The sequence below is a fragment of the Cygnus atratus genome, chromosome 7 (assembly GCF_013377495.2).
Source record: "Cygnus atratus isolate AKBS03 ecotype Queensland, Australia chromosome 7, CAtr_DNAZoo_HiC_assembly, whole genome shotgun sequence".
Lineage (NCBI taxonomy): Eukaryota > Metazoa > Chordata > Aves > Anseriformes > Anatidae > Cygnus > Cygnus atratus.
In genome coordinates, this window is record NC_066368.1 from 5,204,374 (window position 1) to 5,226,648 (window position 22,275).

Below are 22,275 nucleotides of genomic sequence, written 5' to 3' on the forward strand. Positions count from 1 at the left end.
ATTTACTCCTAGATATGACTTCAGCTAGTGAGGTATTAATGAATATTTAAAGCTATTTCATATCAATGTGACAATTCTGTATATGCATGCTGTTTATGTATGTGTAAAGCATGCATATGATACGTTAGGTTGTGTGTTTTTCCTTTGATTATTTCACTTTGTTAAATTTATTTATTTTTTTTTACTTCTCACAGCTGCCAAAACAAACTCTTCTTGCCATAGACTTAAGTCAACATAGTTGGTGTGTCTCTAATGAAGCATTCCTCCTGAGGCCCCTACTTGGGTTTTATCTTTTTGTCGTAGCTTTTCTTAATCTCTCGTTCCAACTTTAATGCTAGGGTCTCCTTAAGAATTTCTGCAGCAGATTTAAAGTAAACAAGTTCCATTCCAGTACTCATGATTTTTATTCCCCAAGACCTTTGGTTTTTGAAGTAAAAAGACAAAAAGCACTTAGATTTTTTTTTCACTCTACTATACTTGATATTTTTTTAATCTGTTGAAAAAGTTGGCAAAAATTCAGGGAAGCTAATATTCATCAAATGTACGAGTTTAACTCTTCTTTCGTATTGCTTTTGCCTCTTTCTTTTTAACCATGCTGCTTTCTTTAGGATTCTGCAGTAGCTTCTCTATAAGCAAGGCAGATACGAATGTCCAGCTTCACCACTGTGTCCATGTGGTACTGTCTTTAATTTAACTTATTCCCAGGTGGATTTTTAATAGCAATTTCCAATAAATAATGTTAACTGGTTTATACTTTTAATTTGGAATTTATTACTAAACAAGAGAGAGAAAAATGGCAATATTTTAGGATATGCAATGTTTTAATATTCTTGGTGTCAGTCTGCAGAGTTCCAGGCAGGAGTGTACGGTGTGGTTTTCCTTTAATTCCACCCCTTTCAACATCTCCTATTTTTAATGCCAAACACAGAGTTTGTGTAGCAATGTTGAAAGCTATAGCTAGATTCAATAGCTTATTTTAATAAAATGCTGTTGTGTATAGCATGGATTAGCAGATAGAGCCGTTGTATGCAAGCACCTGGTAAGCAAGAAAAAGAAGAAAAACTCAAAAATTGACGCCAATTTTTTGTATCCTCATTTGCTTAGCCATGTACTTGTGATATTTCCCTTTGGTCCTCAGTTTCAAGTTTTCTTCATACTTGTCTGTCACTTAGATATTATTATTTCAGGTTTGGATAAACAATTGTACAAGGTAGGTCAGTTCAGAATTGACAGACTTGCTGTTTCTGTCATCAAAATGGTCTGGAGCCCAGGTTCAATAGCAGTTGTAGACTGAATAGTGCTATTTATTGGTCTTAAAGGGACCATTTTACACTCTCTTGCACAATTGTCTCTGAACAGTTTGAAACACCATAAAAATATACATTGTTTGAGCAGCCTTATACCATAGCTCACATGTATGGTGCTATGATTTATAGTTATCACTTGACATCTCCGAAGTGAAAGGGCAAAGTTGAATTGCGTATATAATCCTCCCAGCTCAAACCTACCAGAAAAATCATAAAAGAGACTTTCCCAATGCTTCTATTGTAGCAGCTAGAAACTCAAACAAATTCAGTCTGGTAGCATTCATTACTTAGATTAAGCCTACTGAAACCTAAGAACGGTAAATGTTAAACTTGTTTGTTTGTATGTATGCATGCATCCATCTGTCTGTCTTAGCCAGAAAAATAGAGTTAGAGCAGGTATGGTGCAGGACTAGGCACAGAAATTTTATGGCTTGTGTCCAAGTTCAGGAATGTCCTTGGACACTAGATACCCCTTGGCCTGAATAAATCTCAAAATGCAAAGAACATGAGCAATAAAAGACTGACAACATATCTTTATCTTTTTACATGTATGCATTTAAATATGTAATTGGGAGATGTTAAAAGTATAGTTTTTAATCATGTAATTTCTGAACCCACAGTTTTTTTCCTTTTTTTTTTTGTGCAAGCCTAATCACCAGCTTTGTTTCAGATATAGTGGAGTTAGCCGTTTTAATATAGGTGCTCTAATATAAGGGCCTTATTTCAGATAGAGCGGCCCAGACGCTAGCTGCAGAGGGCCGCACCACAGGCACAGGCCTCCTGAGCACACCGATTGTTATTAATTCTGGTTTCTTTAAAAGTTATCTCATTGATTAATATGGTGGTGTCAGAGAGGCTAATGGGATCTGTTTAATATTTGAGCATGGCCATAGATACACGCTATCTAATGCAGCACTTTGCTGGCCTCTCGGGCCGGCCTGCTGTGGCGTTTGTGTGGCGACGTGCAGCGGTTCGCAGCTTGGGCCTTGTCACAAAGACATCCACAGCTCCCTCAGCTTCTTGTACACAGCAGGTGGAGGGAAGGATGGCACTGGCATATAAAGGGAGTCAGAAGGGCTGGACAGAGTTAGCGACTGAAGGGGGAAAAAAAAAATCTGTCCCAAATGTTCTCCTTTTTCCTCAGCGGAAAGCAGTTGTTTCTCTAGCAGTCCATGAACCTCTTCAGAGACCTTTTGGCCGTTCTCTAGTATCAAAAACAAGCTAGGAAGTGTTAAATATTTCAGGTTATTTTTGTGACGGGAGGACAAGGCGAAAGCAGCTATTTAGAGTGTACACTGAGTTATGAAGATAAGAAAATCCAAACAATTTGGAAGATTCCTAGAAATAACGTTTTAGGAAAGCAAAGAAATGACAATATTTTCTGAAACTATCTTAAGCAGGAGAATAAAAGTATTCCTTTAGTTGTGCTTCTGTGCAGACCACCTTAGGCAAATGCAGTGTGGAGGTTTACCTTAAGTCGGAGTGAAATTTAAGATAATTTTAATTTCATTCAATTTTTGCGGTGTATTAGAAGGACACAGACAAGTAAAGGCCAAAAACCAACTTGATAGCTGTATGAATCTGAGCTCTCTTTTTGTCTTCTGTCTTGATCTGTTTTACACTTACCTTCCTGATATATTTTATTTACTCGAGGGGCATCATGAAAACCTCTTGAAACATGGAAAACGTTTATATAAATGGGTGAAGAACAGCTAAGTGTGAATAGGCTATCAATATTTGTAAGCAATGATTTGTTTTTTACTAGTTGTAAGAGTTGTAGGAAAAAATTACCACAGCTATTTTCTGTTTGGAAACAGTTTATCATTAGTTATTTTTTGTTAATGCTTTATGTTAAATTGGGAAATAAACAGAAAAGAGCTAAAAGTTGGCAATGATACCATTGCTTTGGTCAGTCAGTTTAAAGACTGCTGGGTCACATTTAACACCGAAATAAGAAAAAAAAAAAAAAAGCGATGTCATAGCAAATTAACTGATCTAAGTATTTGTTGGTTTGAATTTTTATTTGAAATACAACTTGAAATGTTTACATTCAGCTACAGGAAGGCAAACAATGTAGGATAAGGTCGGCCTTTCCTCTGTGAGTTTCTGTGTAAGAGATGCATTGGGAAGCATGTCACTAGAAGGATGAGAATCAGCACATCTTTTTGAATAGGAAAGAATATTTCCCTTACACTTCATCTTAGAATTAGTATATGTTTTATAGGCTACAAAATCAATTTTGGTATTATGAATAACATCCTTTGAGGATTACAATGCATTATTCTTTTGATAACCAAAGGTGGCTAAGCTCCCAGGAGTGTAACACTTGGGTCCTAAAAGTTCTGATTGCATAATTATTTCAAAGTTTGCAGTTTGGATCAAATCAGTTCAGGTGATTCTGTTACTGGAGTGTCAGGGAAGCATTTGCAATTGTACATTTCATTTAGGTTAAATCCAAATTGTTACTTACTTCATACAGTTATCCGCAACTATACATTTTCTGATTTAACTTCTTTTTGATGTATGCTAAAGAACAGAATGGCAACCATGAGGTGGGAGAGAACCGTGCAGGTAGCTTTTTTTGTTGTTTGTTTGGTTGGTTTTTTGTTGGTTTTCTTCGCAAGTCCTTCATGTCTACCTTTACACACATGGGATGCCCAGGAATGACGGCTGAGGGCTGGAAGCACAACTGGCTTCAGATGTCCACCTCTTCGTCCCTGCTGGCTCTGGCACACCCCAAACACAGCCCGTGAAAACAGAGAGGTTAGAGTTACTCGCAAAGCGCTCTCCTGGGGATCGAGAAAGTCCATTTCTGTTTATGCAATGAAATCAGGGAGCAAGGGTCTGCCGTAGTGCTTTGCTGATGGGATTCCGGTGGGGTTGTCTTTCAGCAAAAAGACCGAATTTAATAAACCTGCAGCCCGACTCACCCTTTCTCATGTTGTGCTGCACAACTCTAACGGATTGCTGTTGATAATTTGGAATTATTTTGTTTATGTAGTCTGAGAGCTTCTTTTTAAGCAGCTGACTGGAAATTGAGATGAAGGCAGTCTTAATTTACTTTTAATAAAAGATCAATGGGTTTATTGTGGAAAAAATAGAATACAGATGTAAACTGCACTTGATAAAAGAATTAAATGTGTGTTTAACCTTCCCTTCTTGTTTTTTCAATGCTACTGGTGCTTGACCTTTTTTTGTTTTTGAGACTATTCTCTTTCTTGGTAGTTTTACATTTTAAGTTTTACTCAGACTACAAAAACAAACTCTGCTGATGTTTTTCATCTCACATGCTTACCAAATCCCTCGGATTTTACAAAATATTTAAAAAGTAATCTCCAGACTTAAGTCTCATTAAAACCTTTGCCCTTCCTATGGGACAAAAGTTCAGAAGAAGATTTTGATTTGGAAACTGTAAAACAAAAAATATCATGGTGTGAAGTATTAATTTAGACTTGGCAGCCGCACTGTAAAATTTATTTCCAGAAGTTTTCAATTAAAATGGAGCATATCTAATAGTATGAGGGAAAGCACCTAAAGTTTTCTTCTTTTGTAAGAGGAAAAGTGCTGCAAATATCAGTGAAAATAGTTTTAGAGCTGTTTTTATTAAATAGACTGTCATATATATGTGTATATATATATATATATATACATATTGCAATAAGTTGACTTGGCGGAAGAAAGCACACACTCAGGATTTCCTTAGCCATACTACTTTTCAGTACTGCTTTTTCATGAATTAAAAACTTATTGATACTTAATAAGATGCATTTTTTTCTGTTGTTTTTCTTTATACCTTTATTTTACCTTGTGCTCTCCTGCTTCTTGCGCAATGCAGTCTGGATGTTTTCCCTTTGTGGCTTTTTCCCCGTGTTTCAAAGGAGACAGAGCGAAATTAGGAAGAGGTCAGATCAACTAGGTGACTAAAAGTATGGAGCAGCCTATGTCAGAGGAATGAGTAAAGGATTTAGGTCCCTGCAGACCTATACATCTGTAAAATCATGGGTGGCATGTTGATAAGGCAATGGTTGTTAACTCATTCTTGCCATAGTGGTGGTGATGCTCATCAAGGGGAACTGCAGCTTCCAGGTGGAAGTAAATAGCAGCAGCTGTTCAGGGTTGTTAATTGGCTGGCAAAATGCATTGTTACTGAAGTTACCAGGTTATGAAAGTATCTGTATCACAAATTGTTGGAGGTCAAGGGAGTATTGGCAAAGTAATGCTATAAGCTTGTACTACTGTTTTGTTCTTCCCTGAGTATTTTCTATTCACCACTCTCAGAAAGAGGATGTTTGGCTATATCACAAATGTCTGGTGTGCCCTGCAGTGGCTGTCTCAAAAAGGGTGTTTTTGGATATCCATGAGAATTTTAAACAGCATCAAAACCGGTGAAATTTTAGGCAAGTGCATTTTTATTTCCACAAACACTTCAAAATAGTACGTTGTCCGTCTTGTTGGATATTTCTCGACAAAGAATAGGTGAATGGGAAAAAATGTACAGTTGTGTATTGACAGAGTGCATTTCATCAGCAGGTTGTAGTGGATTTAAGCTGAACCACAAGAGAAGTGCTTAGGGATGGTCTGTAAGATGATCCTTTTTGTTGAAAATCTTGTAGATAAGAATTCCCAAGATGATCTGGGTAATATAAACAGTGCTACTGTGCAAGGACTTTTATATTGCGAGATAAAAGCAAAATGTTTTCAATTGTGGGTTTTCACAGTGGACTGAACTACTTCTGAAATGCATGCTAATTCAATCTGAAGTAATGATTTTCAGAAATAATTTTACAAATCTTATGAAGTTCCTCTACTGTGATAAATAGCTCTGCAGTTGGACATCCCCTTTCCAGTGTGCGTTTATGTTGGGTGTGTGCTACACACTAGTAGTTTTAAGAATAAGATGCAATATAAATGGTACTCTTATAGTCAGTTTTTGTAGACTGTGTAATCATTGGAGTCAATAATGAAATTTGAACGTGTCCCTTTTTCTTGAAGTACAAGTACTCCTGTACATGACATGTAATCTGACTGGACTCTCACATTCAAATTTTTCACAGCCCAGAAATAAGGGGATGAAAAAAAAGAGATGGATTCATAGTCATTTGTTTTCATGTTGAGTCTTAACATCTTTAAAGAAGAAAATAAATTTGGAGTAACCACTTAGATGACAAAAAAAGGAGCAAGAGCCTTAGAAATTATTGCATTTGATTTAGCAGTTTCTGTGTATTCCCTTTTTAATTATGTCAATACAGAGACTTCCCCAACACTTTATTGGGATATTCACCCTTGTGTGTGTCTGGGTTTCCACTTCCTCTGCTGGATGATTCATGGGATGTGGGCTCAACAGGTAGAGTAAATAAGGTACTTTCAAGGGAGAAAAAAATCTTACCTCTACTATGTTTGGAAATACTTTTTAAAAATAAAAATTAAAATTAAAAATTAAAAAAAAAAAGAGGGAGGATATTGAAGAGCATCAATGGTTTGTTTAACTTTTCCCTCTAATTACATTTTATGTCACTGATTGGCAATACCTCTGAGTCGTCACCTCGGTTTCACACATCTTCAGGGAAGTTTATTAACACAGTTCTAGATGTGGGGGGAAGAAGAAACCGTGGAACTATTTACTCCTTTTTCCCTCCTCAATAGGGAATTATGACCCCCAAATAAATACTGAATCTACTGTGGTGGATTGGATAATCCTTTTTCCCATTACTGTTTTGCTCAGCGCTAAAGAAGCTTTTTGTTACGGCCAATCCAGTCATGCTGCAATGCAGTTAATTTTACACATCATATTTACGACAGAAAATGATGCTGTAGAAGTGGGAAATACAGAATGGGGGTACAATGGTGCACCTGTGGGATTCACAGGTGGGGTGTAATTTAGGATCTAGTGGCAGGGCCGTGCAGGACCACGGTAAGTGAGCCTATTTATGTGTCTGTCCGTGCCATGAGGGAAGGCTGTGCTGCCACCTTGTACACCTTGTGCTTCGGGGACCTCTCAGGAAGATGTTGGCTTGGCTATTTCTGCCTTCGTGGCCAATTGAGAAAATTTCTGTAAATCCACAAGTAATTATATTTAATGTTGTAATATCTGACTGAAAAGGCATATCTTTACCTAATCCTTAATTTGTTTAACCTGAGTAACAGTGACTGAACGTGTTCATAGGCATTGCATTCCTGTGCCTTCCAAGGATTTCTGTTTTGGGAGCGCAACACCTCAAAGCGGCGTATGCAGTGCTGCCAGATCCTTTCTCTGGTTTTAGAGAACTTTCTGATGCCTTCAGGCTTCGGCTGGCACGTGGAGCCGGAGGAATTTTGTTTTAACTTCACGTGGAAATTTGCAGAAAACCGATCACAGGGGAGTGGTTGGTGACTGGAGAGAAGGGGTCGCGCCGGGTGAGTTAGCCAGAGCTCATGCTGAAGAAAAGGGATGAAACAGAGCATCCAAACTGAGCAGGCGTTTTGCAAGGACCCGCCAGGGGTCTGACGAAATTCAGCATGAAGCTTTTTTTCCCCCCTCGCTCATGTGGACAGTTCTGATTTCTATCAGACATCATACCTCTTGTCCGCAATTTAAAGTTGATGGGAAGTGCGTAATGAAAAAAAGTTCATTCTCTTACTGTAAATATCGTCGGGAGTCAGACAGTCGGAGAACAAAAAGCAGCTGGAATCTCTGTAAACATTCAAAAATGCTGCTCCTGATTCTCCAAAGTGACGTGCTGCTGCATAAGGGTGTGTCTATAAAAGAAGGGTAGCAGAGCTTGTGAATGCAGTGTTTTAAACGGCGACTTTATCACCAGACTGGGCACAGGCATTATATCAGCTCCTGCCCAAACACCGGTCAGCTGCACTCCAGACCGCTCTGCCTTGTTCATAGGTGTTGAAAAAAATCATCCGCTTCTCTTTAGTACTTGGCAAAGATACAAACTGCTCCTATGAAGATCATCATCTTCACTGCCTATTTAAAGTCATTTAAATGAAGAACTCTTAATTGCATCAAGTGCAGTGTGACTTAAGATAACCTCCAGAATTTTTCACTGTTGCTTCAAGACCTGCATAACTGAAATCCGTAGACATTTGCTTCCTATTTACTGTATATCTATGTTTTTCAAGTTGATATATGTAGTGAATTTCCGTTTTAAAACTTAATTAAATATTGCCACCGTATGGCCATGGAGGCTGAGAGGGAATGGATTAAATGAATAATTGGTCAAAGATAGGTTTTTGACTTAAGTTATAGGGCAATGAGTAATCTTATTTTAAATCAGCCAAAGATCTGATTAGAGGATGTCATTGTTGCTGAGGTGGTGATTTTCTGCGTAACAGAAGGGGGAAAAAACATTGCTGTTTAGTTTCTGGGAATGTCTGCAAAGAATAACTTTTTAATAAATCAACAAAAATGGTAGAATTTCACTAATCATTACCTGTAAGCTATTCCAGGAAAATTTCTATGAATTAAGAAAATGTTGTTATTTAAGGGGCAGTGAACAAACTTCTCCATCACTAGTGTAGCATAAACAGTATCCTGCTTACTGTGAAATATTCTTTTTCTGTTAGGAAGGTTTTTTTTGTCTGTTACTCGCTAGAACGAAGAACATTTGCAGCAAGCTGCTTTTTGAGGTGCCGAGTTTTCTAGTGTCAGCACCGGTTCAACAGAACTCTAGAGGATAACTTAAATACTGAGTTTCAGTAAGCAAAGCCAAAATTTCTCAATTTCATCTTGGACACTCTAAAATGTATTATGTTAATTTTACATTTTTTTTCAAGCACCAAGGTTAAGTTTGTATTCCTGAGTTTATGCAGAAATTACTAAAGGATAAGCCTGTGTTTACACTGAGGCTGTTTCTGACTCGTTTTGCTTAGATTAGATTAAAACTATTTCTTGTTCATAGGAAAATCTGGAAACTTGTAGCCACGATGTTCTTGTGCCACTGATATGACTACTACTTTTTTTTTTTCCTTTTCTCCTTTCTAGGGTCAGTACAGGCCCTCTGACTTGTTGTGCCCGGAAACGTACGTCTGGACGCCCATTGAGCAATGTCTCCCCCTGCTCGAGCTTTCCAAATACTCTCGTTTCAACCAGGACGCAAAAGCAGGTAAGTTCACAAGTAATGATAAATAAATTGTCTGTCTCGTCTTTGCAATGTGTTGGTATCATCTGCTGCTGAAACATTATAGAAATGTTATCTTTAAAGGAAAAAAAAAAAGTCTGAAATTCACAACTTCTCCTGCAAGCATTATCAAATAGGTAGTTTTGTCTTTGAACATATGCGATAAATTTTTTAAGTCCGTTACGTTTTACAGATTGTATGTAGTTCAGAATTGACATATGCTGGTGTTTTTCAGGTAATTATTTTATTTGGTGTGTGAACAAAAATGATCAAATAATTATTCCTTCCTTAGATTCTAGTCTCATGAATGCATAAAGGAAGTTAGAATCAGTACAGGAAGGTGAAGGGGCTGGAGAACCTTAAAGGCATCAGGTGCTTTTGTGAAGAAACAAACTGCTGAATTTAGCTTAACAATCTGTCTGAGATTTTGAAGAATGCAATGAATGGTAGAAACACCTTAAGCATCTTGAATTAGATGGGACATAGTTTTTATATTCTGTAGCAGAGTTACTTAGTGATTTGCCAGCATAGAATGGTCAAAAATATTACAAAAGTCAGGTCAGATGCACTGCTATAGATACTGGTTTAAAAGTTTTAGTAGGAGAATTTATGTCAGGTGTCCTGTACAAATAGATAATGTTCTTCAGTGACTGTGCAGGTGGCCATGTGGTGTGGTGGGCAATAGCCTAGGGAATGCGCTTGGGTGCGCTTTGAAAAGACCATTTATCACCGTGGGAAGAGCTGGTACGTCATGTCCTCATCAACTAGAATTGTCATTAGATTGGTGAGAGGAAATAAAAAGAAAAATAGAGGTAGGAGGAAGAAGGGAAGTGGTTATGGAGGGCATTGGTGGTGTTAAAGTTACTGTCGTTATGCTGGAGGAAAAGAAGTGCATTCATTGAAGCCCAGGAATGACAATGAGACTACTGTGTTTGAAGGTGTTAACCCCATACAAGCAAAGAGGCGTCATCTTCTTGATTCTGTGAAATTCCTGTGGGATACCACGCATTCAGAAACGGCAGGATATAAAACTCTGCATCATTATCAGCACAAAATATCTCACTCCAGACACTACTGGAGCTGTGACTTACGTCCTGTGGTTTAAGGAAATTGAAACATAGCTACATGTTGAAGTGTGCTAGACCTGCTGAGAGCTTATAGCCATTTGAGGTTTAAAGAGCTGCTAGTTCTAAGGAAGCTATTTCTCAACAGTAAAACCAGTTTCCTTCTTATTTCTTTACTCTCTACAATAGTCAGCAATATGAGTTTAATTAAGTTACTGCGAATTACAAAAACAGCAATAGAAATGATGATGTGCTTTATTCCTCATGAATAGCTTTCTATAATACAGCCTATAATTACGTCAGTTAAGTAGGTCGTGATTTATCGGCAGTGGGACTTCCTACTTAGAAACTAAGGGCAATAACCAGATCCAGTAAACAACTGGGAGAAACGGTGTGACTTGCGTTGTTGTCTGGGGCAATAAAACAGCCAGTGGAAATGGTCATCTTTTAATACGATCTGTAATGTCAGAAAATTCTTGAAACATGATCTCATGCTAGTTTGTTCATCAAGTTTGGCAATTTTTGAACTCCTTTTCCCTCCCTTGAAAAAAAGTTACCTAATAAATTTACCAATTGCAGGTTGTGAAAGTGCATTGTAGAGCAGCCGTAAGCGCTGCTTCAGGAGAGGGTGCTGCATGCTCAGACCTGCCATGTCTCTACAGTTGGAAAAGGGTAACTGAGTATTCATGTCCATTACTTTGCAGAGCTCTTTCCTTTTTTTTTTTTTTCCAAAAAATAAAAATAAAAAGACCTGAGATGTTGACAAAAAGTAGTCAAAATTTTCTAAAGCATCAGAAAATATTCATCAGCATTTACAGAGGATTTTGCCTGTTTTGCATTATGTGGTTGTCCTATGCTTGAACATTTTCAAATGGTTTTAGAGTGTATTGTTTTCCATCCCCTTCTCCTCTGACGTCTAATACTTCTGTTAACTGTTGGAAAATGAAGAAGAGAGATGAACTAAACAAAGTTCTTAACTCTTTATACTACAGAGATAAGTCTAAAAAAGTGTCTAACATTTAATAAACAAATAAAGCAACCACAGACACTGTAATAACTTTTTTTTTTGTGTTACTATTTAGGGTGGCAAATCATGGGTGCCTGATGGCTGAAATAGATCCAACTCTTCACTTCTGGCCAGTGTAATGAGATTCAACCTTACTTAACCTCAGAACACTGCAGTCATACAGAGAAAACGATGAGTTCTTGTGCCAGCAAGCTCTCAGATTTAATATTTAAACAAACTATGCTGGTAGTCTTTTTATGTGCAGTTCCTAACATGTATTAAAAATATCAGTGACTTTAGGGAGAAAAAAAATGCATAGCAATGCTCCAACAGCATTCATGGATAAAAGGTCATATTTGTCAAATATTCTTGCTTTTGTAAATTACCAGTTCTGCCAATATTACATGTCTTAAACAGAACAGATTTTTCATTTCTGTTGTCTGCTGAGTTTGAAAAATTCAGAAGACCTGGCACCATCTTATAAATGAAAGAGGTTTGCTGAGGTTCTGATGTGTTTATCATTAAGCAGCAACCAGTCATTTACTTACAAATAAACCAGCAGTTAGTGAGGTAGGGTAGTAACAGAGTTTGGATAGTGATGAGTTCCAAAAATAGAGATTATGCTAAACTGCGTTTTCTTGAAGTGGTATATGGGTCCTTCCCTTTATTGTAAGGATTGAACGTATATGAAATGACTCTGTGAATGCAAATTGAGTTGTGTTGAAGAAAAAAGAACTGAATTAAAAGATTGCTCTGCAGAAAAGTACTTGTCAGTGACTTGGACAGTATATCACAACTGATGTCCAAAATTCAGCCACATGATAGCATGCTGCTAAAATATTCTTGGCCACAGCCAGTCTTTCACACTAGTCAACTGCCTCCTTGCAAAACAGGTCTTCATCATTTTACTTTGTTGTTCCTTTCACTAGCAGTTATGCCCATGAAACAAATATAGTATTAAAAGAATTATAAATAATTTACTCGATATCTCCACATAGTTTTATCCTTCTGATTTCTATTTTTCTGATTGTAACCCACTGACATCTTTTTTTATAACTTTTTTTTTTTTTTTTTTTTTTTACCCAAGTGAAAAAGCCCTGCTTGATCTGGGTCTGATGGCAGTCTCAGCAGCGTAAGCTGTTTCCCACCTTCTGTGCCCACTGTTTGGAGCAGAAGCTTTGAGTAGTGCCGATCAAAAGGGATTTTAATGCTTTTTTTTTTTTTTATCTTGACAGGTTTGTTTGCTGAAGTTAATAATTGGCAAAGCTAATACACATCTGTTCAACTTACTGTATATCTAATAGAATGAAATTAAAATGTATATCAAATACATTAATTAAAGTCATTTCTCCAGTGTTGAAACTTACACATGATAAAGAGGTACATAGACTGCTCTGTGTTGGCTTTGCAAATTCTTGGAGAGAAGTTGCTCTCTGCTCCAGAGAGTATAGTCTAACATGAAATACGAAGGATGCGAAAAATGGTTTTAGGAAATAGAGAAACAACTCCAGTTGGTGTGGTAGATTATAGTAATCAAGCATCAACAGACTAAGCTATATGATATTTTTGTAAATGCTATGATGGAGGACAGTTTCGAGTAGGGATCTAGGGAACTACATTAGCTATCTCCTGGAGTCGATGGAGAGATCTCTCCCAGCATGAGAGGTGGGGGAGAAATGAAGTAGGGAGTATGGAGAGACAGAAAGGAGCTTCCTTCGAGAAGAGCTAATATTGGTCTGAGGTACCAGATCCTGCAGTCAGTCAAAGGCAGAACTTACATTGCCAGCTGTTGATGAATGAACAAGTGAGCTTGAAACAGACTGTTGGGAGTGAGGTTGGTCTGGTGTGATTCGAGTAAGGGAAGCTGGTGGAGAGATGCATGGAAAAAACGCAAGTTTTGTAGTAGATCATATGGGCAAAACGATGAGAAAGCTTGACAGGAACAGAAGAGAGCTGTTGAAATAATTAATGGTTGGGCCAAAACCAGAAAATCTAGATATATATTTGTAGAGATGAATAAGAGAAGCTGTTTGTCGGACACTCTGTGTAGAGAGAACCTCGACATGAAAACCTGAAGGGGTTATGAAGCCAACATCATGTGCCAGCAGAATTTTGCCAGTGCTTAGTTCAACAACCACCTTTCTCTCATCGGTCTTTGTGCATCGGTCCAGGCTTTGCATCTGCCATCACCACAGAGCCACAGACCTTGCTGCTTCTAGCAACGTACTTCTAGTGGGGTGCACCTGACTTACCCTATTATGGGTGGTTTTGTTGTACCTCCACGTAGAGGACAAGTAGGTGGCTGTGAGGTTGGTCTCACTTCAGGCTCACAGGAACCACTCTGTGAAAATGCTCAATGAACCATCTTACAAACAGATTTGATACCAGCTCAGCATTGTTTCTGAGGTACTGAACTTAAGAAAATGATTTAAGACTTTTGCAGTATTCTCTGTAGTAGTCCTGTAATATCTATTGCAAGTTTCTATTAGATTTCTAAAACTTCTGAAAAATATTTTCTTCTTCTTCAAAAGTACATCTTTCACATCATCATCACATGTTGCAGAGCTACTAACTCCATTTTCTTTGCTACATACAAAATGAAAGTTTTAACAGATTTACAGCGTTGTTATTCTGCTGCACATAAGCTAGAGCAGTAAAAGACAAACAATATTCCAAGTATTTAATAACTTCTGAATCCTCTTGATTATGCATCTTAACTCCGTTTCTTGCAAGAAACATTATTAATTTTATCGTAAATAAGACCTAGAATTCCTACCCAGAAGTCTGCAAGGTTGGGTGGTTGTGCAGAAGTGTATTTATTTTAAATACGTATTTGTATACATAGTGCTTTCACTAGAAAAATAATCTCTTGCAACTATTTCAATAACCCTGATTTCTAGTGCTATGTTTTTCAAAACATTTTATGTCCAGTTTAGATGCCTTTCTTTGCTAGTAAGAAGGGCTTATTTCAAGCACGTTTTGCATTTGTTGCATCTGTGAGCACAAACATTTTGTTCATTTCTCATCAAGTACAGGGGCTGTTTGATTTGAAGATATATTTAGAAGTATACTGTGTTTGCGTGATGTTCTTCTTCCTCCTCCTTCCTCTTGTGGAGGCAAAGCCACGATCACATACTTGTACCCACAGAATGTTGTACCCATGGGTTGCCAGCTGGTCACTTCTGGTGGTTGAGGTCGCTGGTAAGGCAATGTATTGGTGTAGTGTCACGTCTTTAAAGCCGGTCAGACAAACTGATTCAGATGACAGCGCGCGTTAATGTCTGTAAGGGTAGTGTAGTGCAGATTAATGTGTACGAGGATCAACGCACTGAAGTTCTTGAGATCACGAAAATGTGGCCACAAAAATATCACAGATGGAAAGCTTTAAACAAATGGTTTAGAACCGTGCAATCGTCTGATTTCGGGAGAAGTTGCTGGTCTGCTCTAAAACAACTGCTGTTTGTCATCCTTAAAAGCTGTGGTGTTGTGTACTTTGGCGAGTTCTGAAAGCATTTCAGTAAATTCTATTAGATCATTAAATTCTATTAGATCGTTAATTATTCTAAAGAGCTAACTCTCCACTATCTTATCACAGCTGTAGGTAGTGAACATGAATTCTATAACCAAGGAAAAGACACATTAATATCAAATTATGAATTATTTGTAGCAGCTCCTCTGAACGAGACAAGTTTATCTGTTTCTAATTAGTTTATAAACAACTGAAGTCATCAAACACAAATTTCTAAATCCAATGCAATCCTCGAGCATACAAGATACTTAAACAATGAAGGCAGTGCCAATAAGGTGTAGCCAGGCAAATTTTTCACTCAATTTTTATTATGTTTGGATTAAATTGAAATGACTGGCATGGGAATTTGGTCTAATATGCAAAAATACACTCAAGCGCTTCTGTAATAAAAAGGTAACATTATTAACTTCATTAATTTGTGGGTCCTAAACAGCTGGCACTGCAGCTCTGAAAATGTTTCAGGAACATTCGCACGCAAAGAGCACTGCACGAATTGGCCTGGGGAGGTTAGAGGGGATCAGCAGCTCTGAGCTGGAGCATCACGAAGCAATCAATTGCGAAGAAGGAAAGGTCTTTAGAGTGGGATTTAATGTATAGTCACGATACGAAGCCCATTTTGTGTTGTTTTAGCAACTCAAACTCTGCTAAATGTTTGTTTTAAAGTTTGCATTCAATGATCTGCTAAATTATCCACCTCTGACATAGTGCATGCAGCAGAGTAAACCAGGCACCTCGGGAAGCACCAGCATCTGGCTTCTTGTGCAATTCATGAAATACAGAGGTTGTGTTGAAAAATTCCCCAAAATAAGTTTTAACCCAAAATTACCGTCAGAGAGATCGTGTAATGAACATATAAATATTGAAATTATGTAATTTTCGGAGGACTTTGCTTGGAAAGTAGATATACACCTGCATATTTCTCCACTGCTCAGAACCAACGTGTTTGATGGTTGCATGCTCAAGATGCCCCTTCCTGGTCAGGGTTCACCGTTTTACTGTTGTAACATCTGGTTCTCTAGCAGAATAATTCTGCTCTTGTCTGTGATCGGACCCAGGACTGACCTCATTCAGGGGGATGTGGGGAGGGTGAGGATGCCGAGCCTTGTAGGCATCATTTTCCCTACTCAGAAGGTGTTAGAAACACAGGAACAGAAATTAAAAATGAAATAAAGCGGGCTCGGTAGACGGATTGTGCAGATTTATTTCAAGCAGAGGATAACCAGCATACGGGGCTAGTTTCAAAATGTGATAAAAGTTAAAAGCTGTAATTAGGCCCGGATAGGGAGCAGCTGTGGCAGGGACACCACAGGCATGTGCTGCGGCCCGGCTCGCCGCACGCCACCAGCCACGACAGCCAGCTTCTTCCAGGGTCAGACCTCGGGTAACGCTCCCCGGTGCCTCCCAGCGTGTTTACTCGTGCTCTGGTAACATCATCCCGACGTAGCATATGGAGCTTTAGGGAACATAATTGAGTCCATGTTTTAATTAATTTAGCCGGTAAATTGATTGCTATAATCTGATTTACTTGGCTGATAAGCTGCTGCCAATTGCTTCAGTTTTGCCTGTTTCATGGAAAAGCTTGCATGTGTAATTTTCAGCTTGACTTTTGTGTTTGTTTTTTTTTTTTTTATTATTTTTTTTGAACTCATTCTCAAATAGCAGCCTTAATGAGGACTTTGCCCTTTGTTTGAGAAAATCTCTTCCCGCTCCCTGCCATTTTCACTTCAATACAGTTCAGCTATTTTAATAAACAGTTTTTAACTTTTATGCCCTTTCAAAAGTTTTCCTGTTTTCCACCCTGTCATTTGGAGCTGCAACTCCTGAAAGCATAATCCTGTAAGTCTTCGTCTTTTGTACTGTCTTTTATTCCGTTGCTGTTGTTGCAAGCCTGCGGCTCAGTGCTGCATTTTGGCGTCATTAAAACCCGTGAGTGAGAGTCCAGGGGAGCCTGGTTGAAAGTGTTGGGCACTGCAGCTGGAAGGGAAGCCTTCTTGTGGAAGTCTGAACTCCTCATTGGTTTCCCTTCACTGTCAGCTGGCTCAGGGGCAGCCCCATGGGAGGATTTTGCTTCAGAAAAAGAAATAAAGCTGCCAAAATTGTTTTATTCTTGCTTAAACGTGATGAAAATAAGTAGATGGAAATGTTTACAAAATAGACTGGGAAAAAAAGCATACAGGATGGCTAAAATTCCCTTTATTTTAATTAATTTAAGATTTCTATCTCAGCCACAAAAAAAGTTTTTAACTCTACTGAAGCAAAGTTGTAATTCAGACGGTCATGATATTAAAGTTACAAAATGTGGCTTTTGAATTGTATTGTGCAATGCGAAATGATTCAGTGAGATATGAAATGAAGCAACAGCTCTGTCTCTCTTGTTAGCCCTTGTAAAATTGATTTCACATTAACAGTGAAGTCTAAAACACTTGTGTCCTAAGTGTAAGCCAGCTTTGCAATGCTTGGAAGCTGCAGAAATGCAGATATTTGGAAGGACAGGCATGATTTGCCCTCCCTCGCACAGGCAGTAAGGTCACTCTGTCCTTTTAGGCACTGTTCATGCTACAAACCTTAGACTGCTTAGCATTGTTTTGTGGTTAGAAAATCACTGCTTACGGCGGGGTTGAGTATTTGGCAGTTTTTGGTAAATCTGACTGAGTTACAAGGTATTTTAGTTAAACTGCATTTTCACTTCAACTGTTGTGTAGTGTTTCTGCTTTTAAAAACTGCAGCAACTTGAAAAACGTTTTCTTATGGAAAGTAAGTTCAGGAAATAGATGGAATAATCTGCTCTCTTTCAAACATCAATGTACTCACTAGTTTTACAATTCTACCAGACTTAGTAACAAGCTAAGCGTTCTGCATTTGTCCAGGAAAAATACTTATTGATGTTTTTCATAGGGAATGATGAAATATTTCATTCACCCCTAATGTAAAGCGTGTATGTAGCAGTTGGTTTCTATCCCTAATTTTTTTATTTAAGATTCATCCCTAAGTGAGTCTTCTCGAGCTTTAGTTCACAGATACAAAGGCATGATAACGTGTCTCTCCGAGCTGTACCTGAGTTACTTTCTGTGATGTTCTTGAGTTTGACAGGTACCTTGCCTAAGCAAACTGGAAAGATACCTGTGCAGTTTTAGTTCCCTAATAACAAGGAAATTAAAGAAAAAGCAGTTTCCAAGGACTGGTTTGGATCTCTCTAAAGAGAAACGAGCAGCTCCAAACACCGAACTGGGCTCTGAGCCACTCAGGTGCTTTGAGGAACAGACAAAGGCAGCTGATAAAGGTTCGGAGGAGCTCTGCGGAGGAGGTCCTGGTGCAGGATGCAGCTTGGTCAGTCGCACCGGTGCTAACCCAGAGCACGTACACCTTCCCAGATCCCAACCTGATCAGTCACGCATTAGGAGTGCCTCCAGAGTCCAGCAGAAATGCGTTGAGGCATGAAGGAGCCTGCATCCTGCAGGCGCACAACATTTAGGGAGGGCCACGCAGGGCCATGTGCCCAACGAGCGCCTCACGGTGCTTGTTAGCTCAGGCTCCCGTCACGCAGCGGTGACATTAATGCTTCCAGATTTGAGATAGGGCTGAATTACTGCTTTTAAAAGCTGGCTCTACCTACTAGTTCTGCTTCTGGTCTTTGTATGCATGGCGCGTTTCAACTGAACGCATAATTAAAGGTTGCCTGCAGGACCTCAAAGGGTATTTAAAGCAGGCAAAAATAGAAAGAAAAGCATACTGGGTATGCAGTTAACGTTCTTGTCAATTCACTGTCTCGTTTCTCAGATCTGAAGTCATCAAGAATAGCATCGTGTCCAGAGATACAACTTCATTAGACTTGATTAGTTCATTTTTGTCTTCTGGAGAAGCATCTAAAAGTGCAATTCTGTCTTGACATACCGTCCATAAGATCTTAGTATCTTGAGCAAACTGGATGGTGTTCTCAGGTAGAAAGCTGTTCGGTGTCATTTAGCTAACATTTTCCCAGGTACTGCTAGTTTCCTTTGCAGTGCATCCCTGAAAGGCAAGTCCTTGGAGAATTATCAGTATTGTTTAAATCTAGCCCTTTGGTAGCTATTTCTCTGTCACAATATTTCAGGGTAACAAACTGAGGTAGATTAGAATAATCATGTTGTGTGAGAGCTCCTCAGAAATAAACCTGGAATTTTATACTTACTGTTTTATATGCATCTCTCTCAAATGTTTCCAGAACAGTGGGCTGTACTTGGATTTTAGTGTTGTTAATAAAGCCAATATATTCAAAGGATTGCATTTGCAGTTAAGCAGAAGCCTTTGCAGGTTGCTGTGGATTATGGCTGAAAACTAGAAGTACTGCTCTGAATTGCTGCATTCACAGGAAATGTTTTCCATTGGCCCCCATTCATGTTTACTACTAGAAGAATACGAGTCAAAACACAATGAGTTATTGTTTCCGCATGGCACAGCAGGGTTAGCAGAGTTTGAATGCATTTGTCAAGTGATTAGTCTGCTTGCTTCTCAAAGTTGAATTGCAAATCATAAACCAGTTGTATGATTTCAGGCACAAAGCCCAACAGTTTTTGTTTGTAAGATGTCTTTAAGATTTGCCCTCAAAACTTCCTGTTTTTACCCATTCTAAGGCTCACTGTAAGTTATACTTTTAATACTGTAGCTCTTCTGTCATCATTTTGTAAAGAATCATTGATAATATTTTGATATTTTGATATTTTCCCCTTAGAAACGTTCTCTTTTTGAACAGTGATTTCAGAAGTTCCTTTTTTTTCTTGTTAGAGTAACTGAACAGCAGAGGGTTGGCTGATTGAGAATATCCTGAACTTTTTATTGTACTTCCTTTGTGACTTATGCTTTCTGGTTTTAATTAGGAATTCTTTTCATTGATTTTTTTTTAATGCTTCATTTTAACTGTACTCTTGTTTTCATCTGAGTTGGTGTTTTCATACCCCAAGGCATACTGGTCTTAATATTTCTTGATGTGTGAAGAAGCAATATGAGGAAAAGCACATTTCAACTTACAGTTTTACATAAACACTAGCATTAATGCAAATTGCTTATCTCGTCACTGTATATTGCCTGTTTCGGGTTTGTGGATGACTTCCTATGCTTTGCTAGTCAAGAAAAAGAAATAATGGTTTAAAAGGAGTAAGAAAGTAGTTTGAATTCAAAGATCAGATGCAGTAGACTTCTGACTGACGTGATTTTTATTTCTGGTAATTAATATCTCTTATTTCAGTTGTAACATTTGAAAGTTTGTCCTCTCCTTTTAGAGTTTCTTTGTTTTAAAGTCATTGGTCGTGAACCTGATGAGGTCATGTAAACCAGACGTAGCATTTCTTTTAAAAGAAATTCAACAAGTCTTTAGTTATTCTCAAACAAATGAACATTGATGTTGCCTTTCCAGTAAGGGGCGGATGTCTCTTTTGATCATTTTTGCACCTAGTTTGAAAGCTTGGATGTCATGAAGCTTTTTTTTTTTTCTTTTTAACTCTTTATAAATTTATTTTTAAGGCTGTTAGATTCTTTCCTTGTTTTGAAAAACTTGAATACTGTGTTCATCTTTAAAACTGATGCAAGTCCTGACTGCTTCCAAATTTAAAATTAAAATCCCCAACAACTTGAAACAAAAGAACAAACATACCCTTTGGGCTGTCTGTCTGAAAATACAGCAGTTGTCCATCGTTAATCTTTGTATGTTTCTTCCATGGATTTACTCTTTAGAGTAAATAGTTTTTCAGTTTCTATTATTTAAGCAAAATGTAAGCAAATATATAATGTTAGTTATCTGCCTAGGAGTTTCCTTCTAAGACAGCTTTTACAGTGAATCACAGGATTCATGGCATAGTTTTAAATTTCACTTTCTTCCACTGTTCCATCCTGCTACGGAGCAAATAAAGTCCGTGTGCCCCGTGTAGGATGGATGCAGAAGCACAAAAAGAAAACGAGGGAGGACGCGGAGGTCCTCGCTGCGTAGGGCAGTCTTTGAGCAACCCAATGTGCCTTGGATACTGCTCCTCATTTCACCCAGCAATTAACCGGCATGTCCCAGAAGCTGTTATTGGCCTGGGTTGTACTGGTGGTCAATGCCTTGCACAGAGTTTGGTGTTAGAAATAAGTCTTTTGTGGAGGGAGTGAACCGCAGGCAGCAGGCAAAGATTAAAGCCTATCTGCAAGCAAAGGCCAGGTTGTGAATAAAAACCTGGTGTCGTCTTCATGGGCGGTTTTTAGAGATCCTCCTCTCCGCCATGCTCTTGCCTTGAGGTGTGTTAGGTAAGGTCATATTTAGTCTCCGGAACAAGATTTTTTTAGCTGCTGTTTTATTTCAGTTTTTCAGATTTTTCAGGGTTTTCTAATTTAATGCTTCTACAGTGCAAGCAAAGAGAAATGTGGGGATTTCTAGATCTCGGCTGTTACTCCTGAGATGTGAACAATGAGTTTCTTTTTTCAGAGTAGCTGAAAAAAAAACTTTGCTAAATGGAGAGCATTTCCAAGTTGCTTTGCCTTTTAAATTTATGATGCGCCTCAGGCACATGTATAAGTAACAACAGAAAACTGGTATATTTAGTTTCTGGGTTATGTCCTACTCTGAACCACCAGCCTGTGCAAGAGAAGCACTGGTAAATGTCTGCGATATCCTCCTGTAACCTCCAACAAACCTCTCCAACAAGATGACTACAGTAAAGGAAATACAAACAGTATCATTGGAGAAAGAGGTGTTTTGATGGCCAAATACTTTCTTTGTTCCAGGGGTTTTAAGTAGCATTTAAGGAAACTGAAAGTTATAAACAGAAACAGCGTTGCTTCAGAGTTTAGCAGGAGTGCCACGCTTCTTTTTTGAATTAGAAATACCAGACCTCAGTAAGGTTTCTTACTAATCCTAAATCCATTGTGTACAAAAAATATAAAAAATAGTTTCCTGTGATTATTGATTTTTATTAAAAAGTTGGAAGACAGCTTACTCTTCTTTTCCTATTTAAAAAAAGAACGTCAATATATTTGTCACTTAATTTTAATGATTTCTTCACTTACTTTCCCAGAAATGGAAGAATGTACTTTGAAAGAAATGTGACCTTGCTTCCATTTCTACACCGTTGGCAAATTTAAAGATTTCATACACGTGAGAAGTATATTCAAGGGGATAAGGGAAGAGGTAGCGCTGGCAGGCACATGTCATGGATGGCTCTCAACTGATACACGTTTGCTGCTCTTCATTCAGGAAACGTCATCATCATAGCTTGTGATCTGGCCACAAGAGTTGTGCCTGACTTTGAGACAT

The 22,275-nt window shown here is 38.3% G+C and overlaps 1 protein-coding gene across 7 annotated transcripts in view; it reads left to right on the top strand.

Moving 5' to 3' along the window:
* ATE1 (arginyltransferase 1) overlaps window positions 1–22,275 on the top strand; it is an 85,358-nt gene that overhangs the window by 56,481 nt on the left and 6,602 nt on the right. For all 7 annotated transcript variants that reach the window (XR_007708550.1, XM_035547693.2, XM_035547694.2 and 4 more), the window contains one exon: window positions 9,280–9,400. Coding sequence is in view for 6 of the 7 variants with exons in the window: in XM_035547693.2 (XP_035403586.1) it covers window positions 9,280–9,400 (121 nt within the window). In the remaining variant the exon portion in view is untranslated. Of the gene's footprint in view, window positions 1–9,279; window positions 9,401–22,275 lie in introns of those variants that run through there.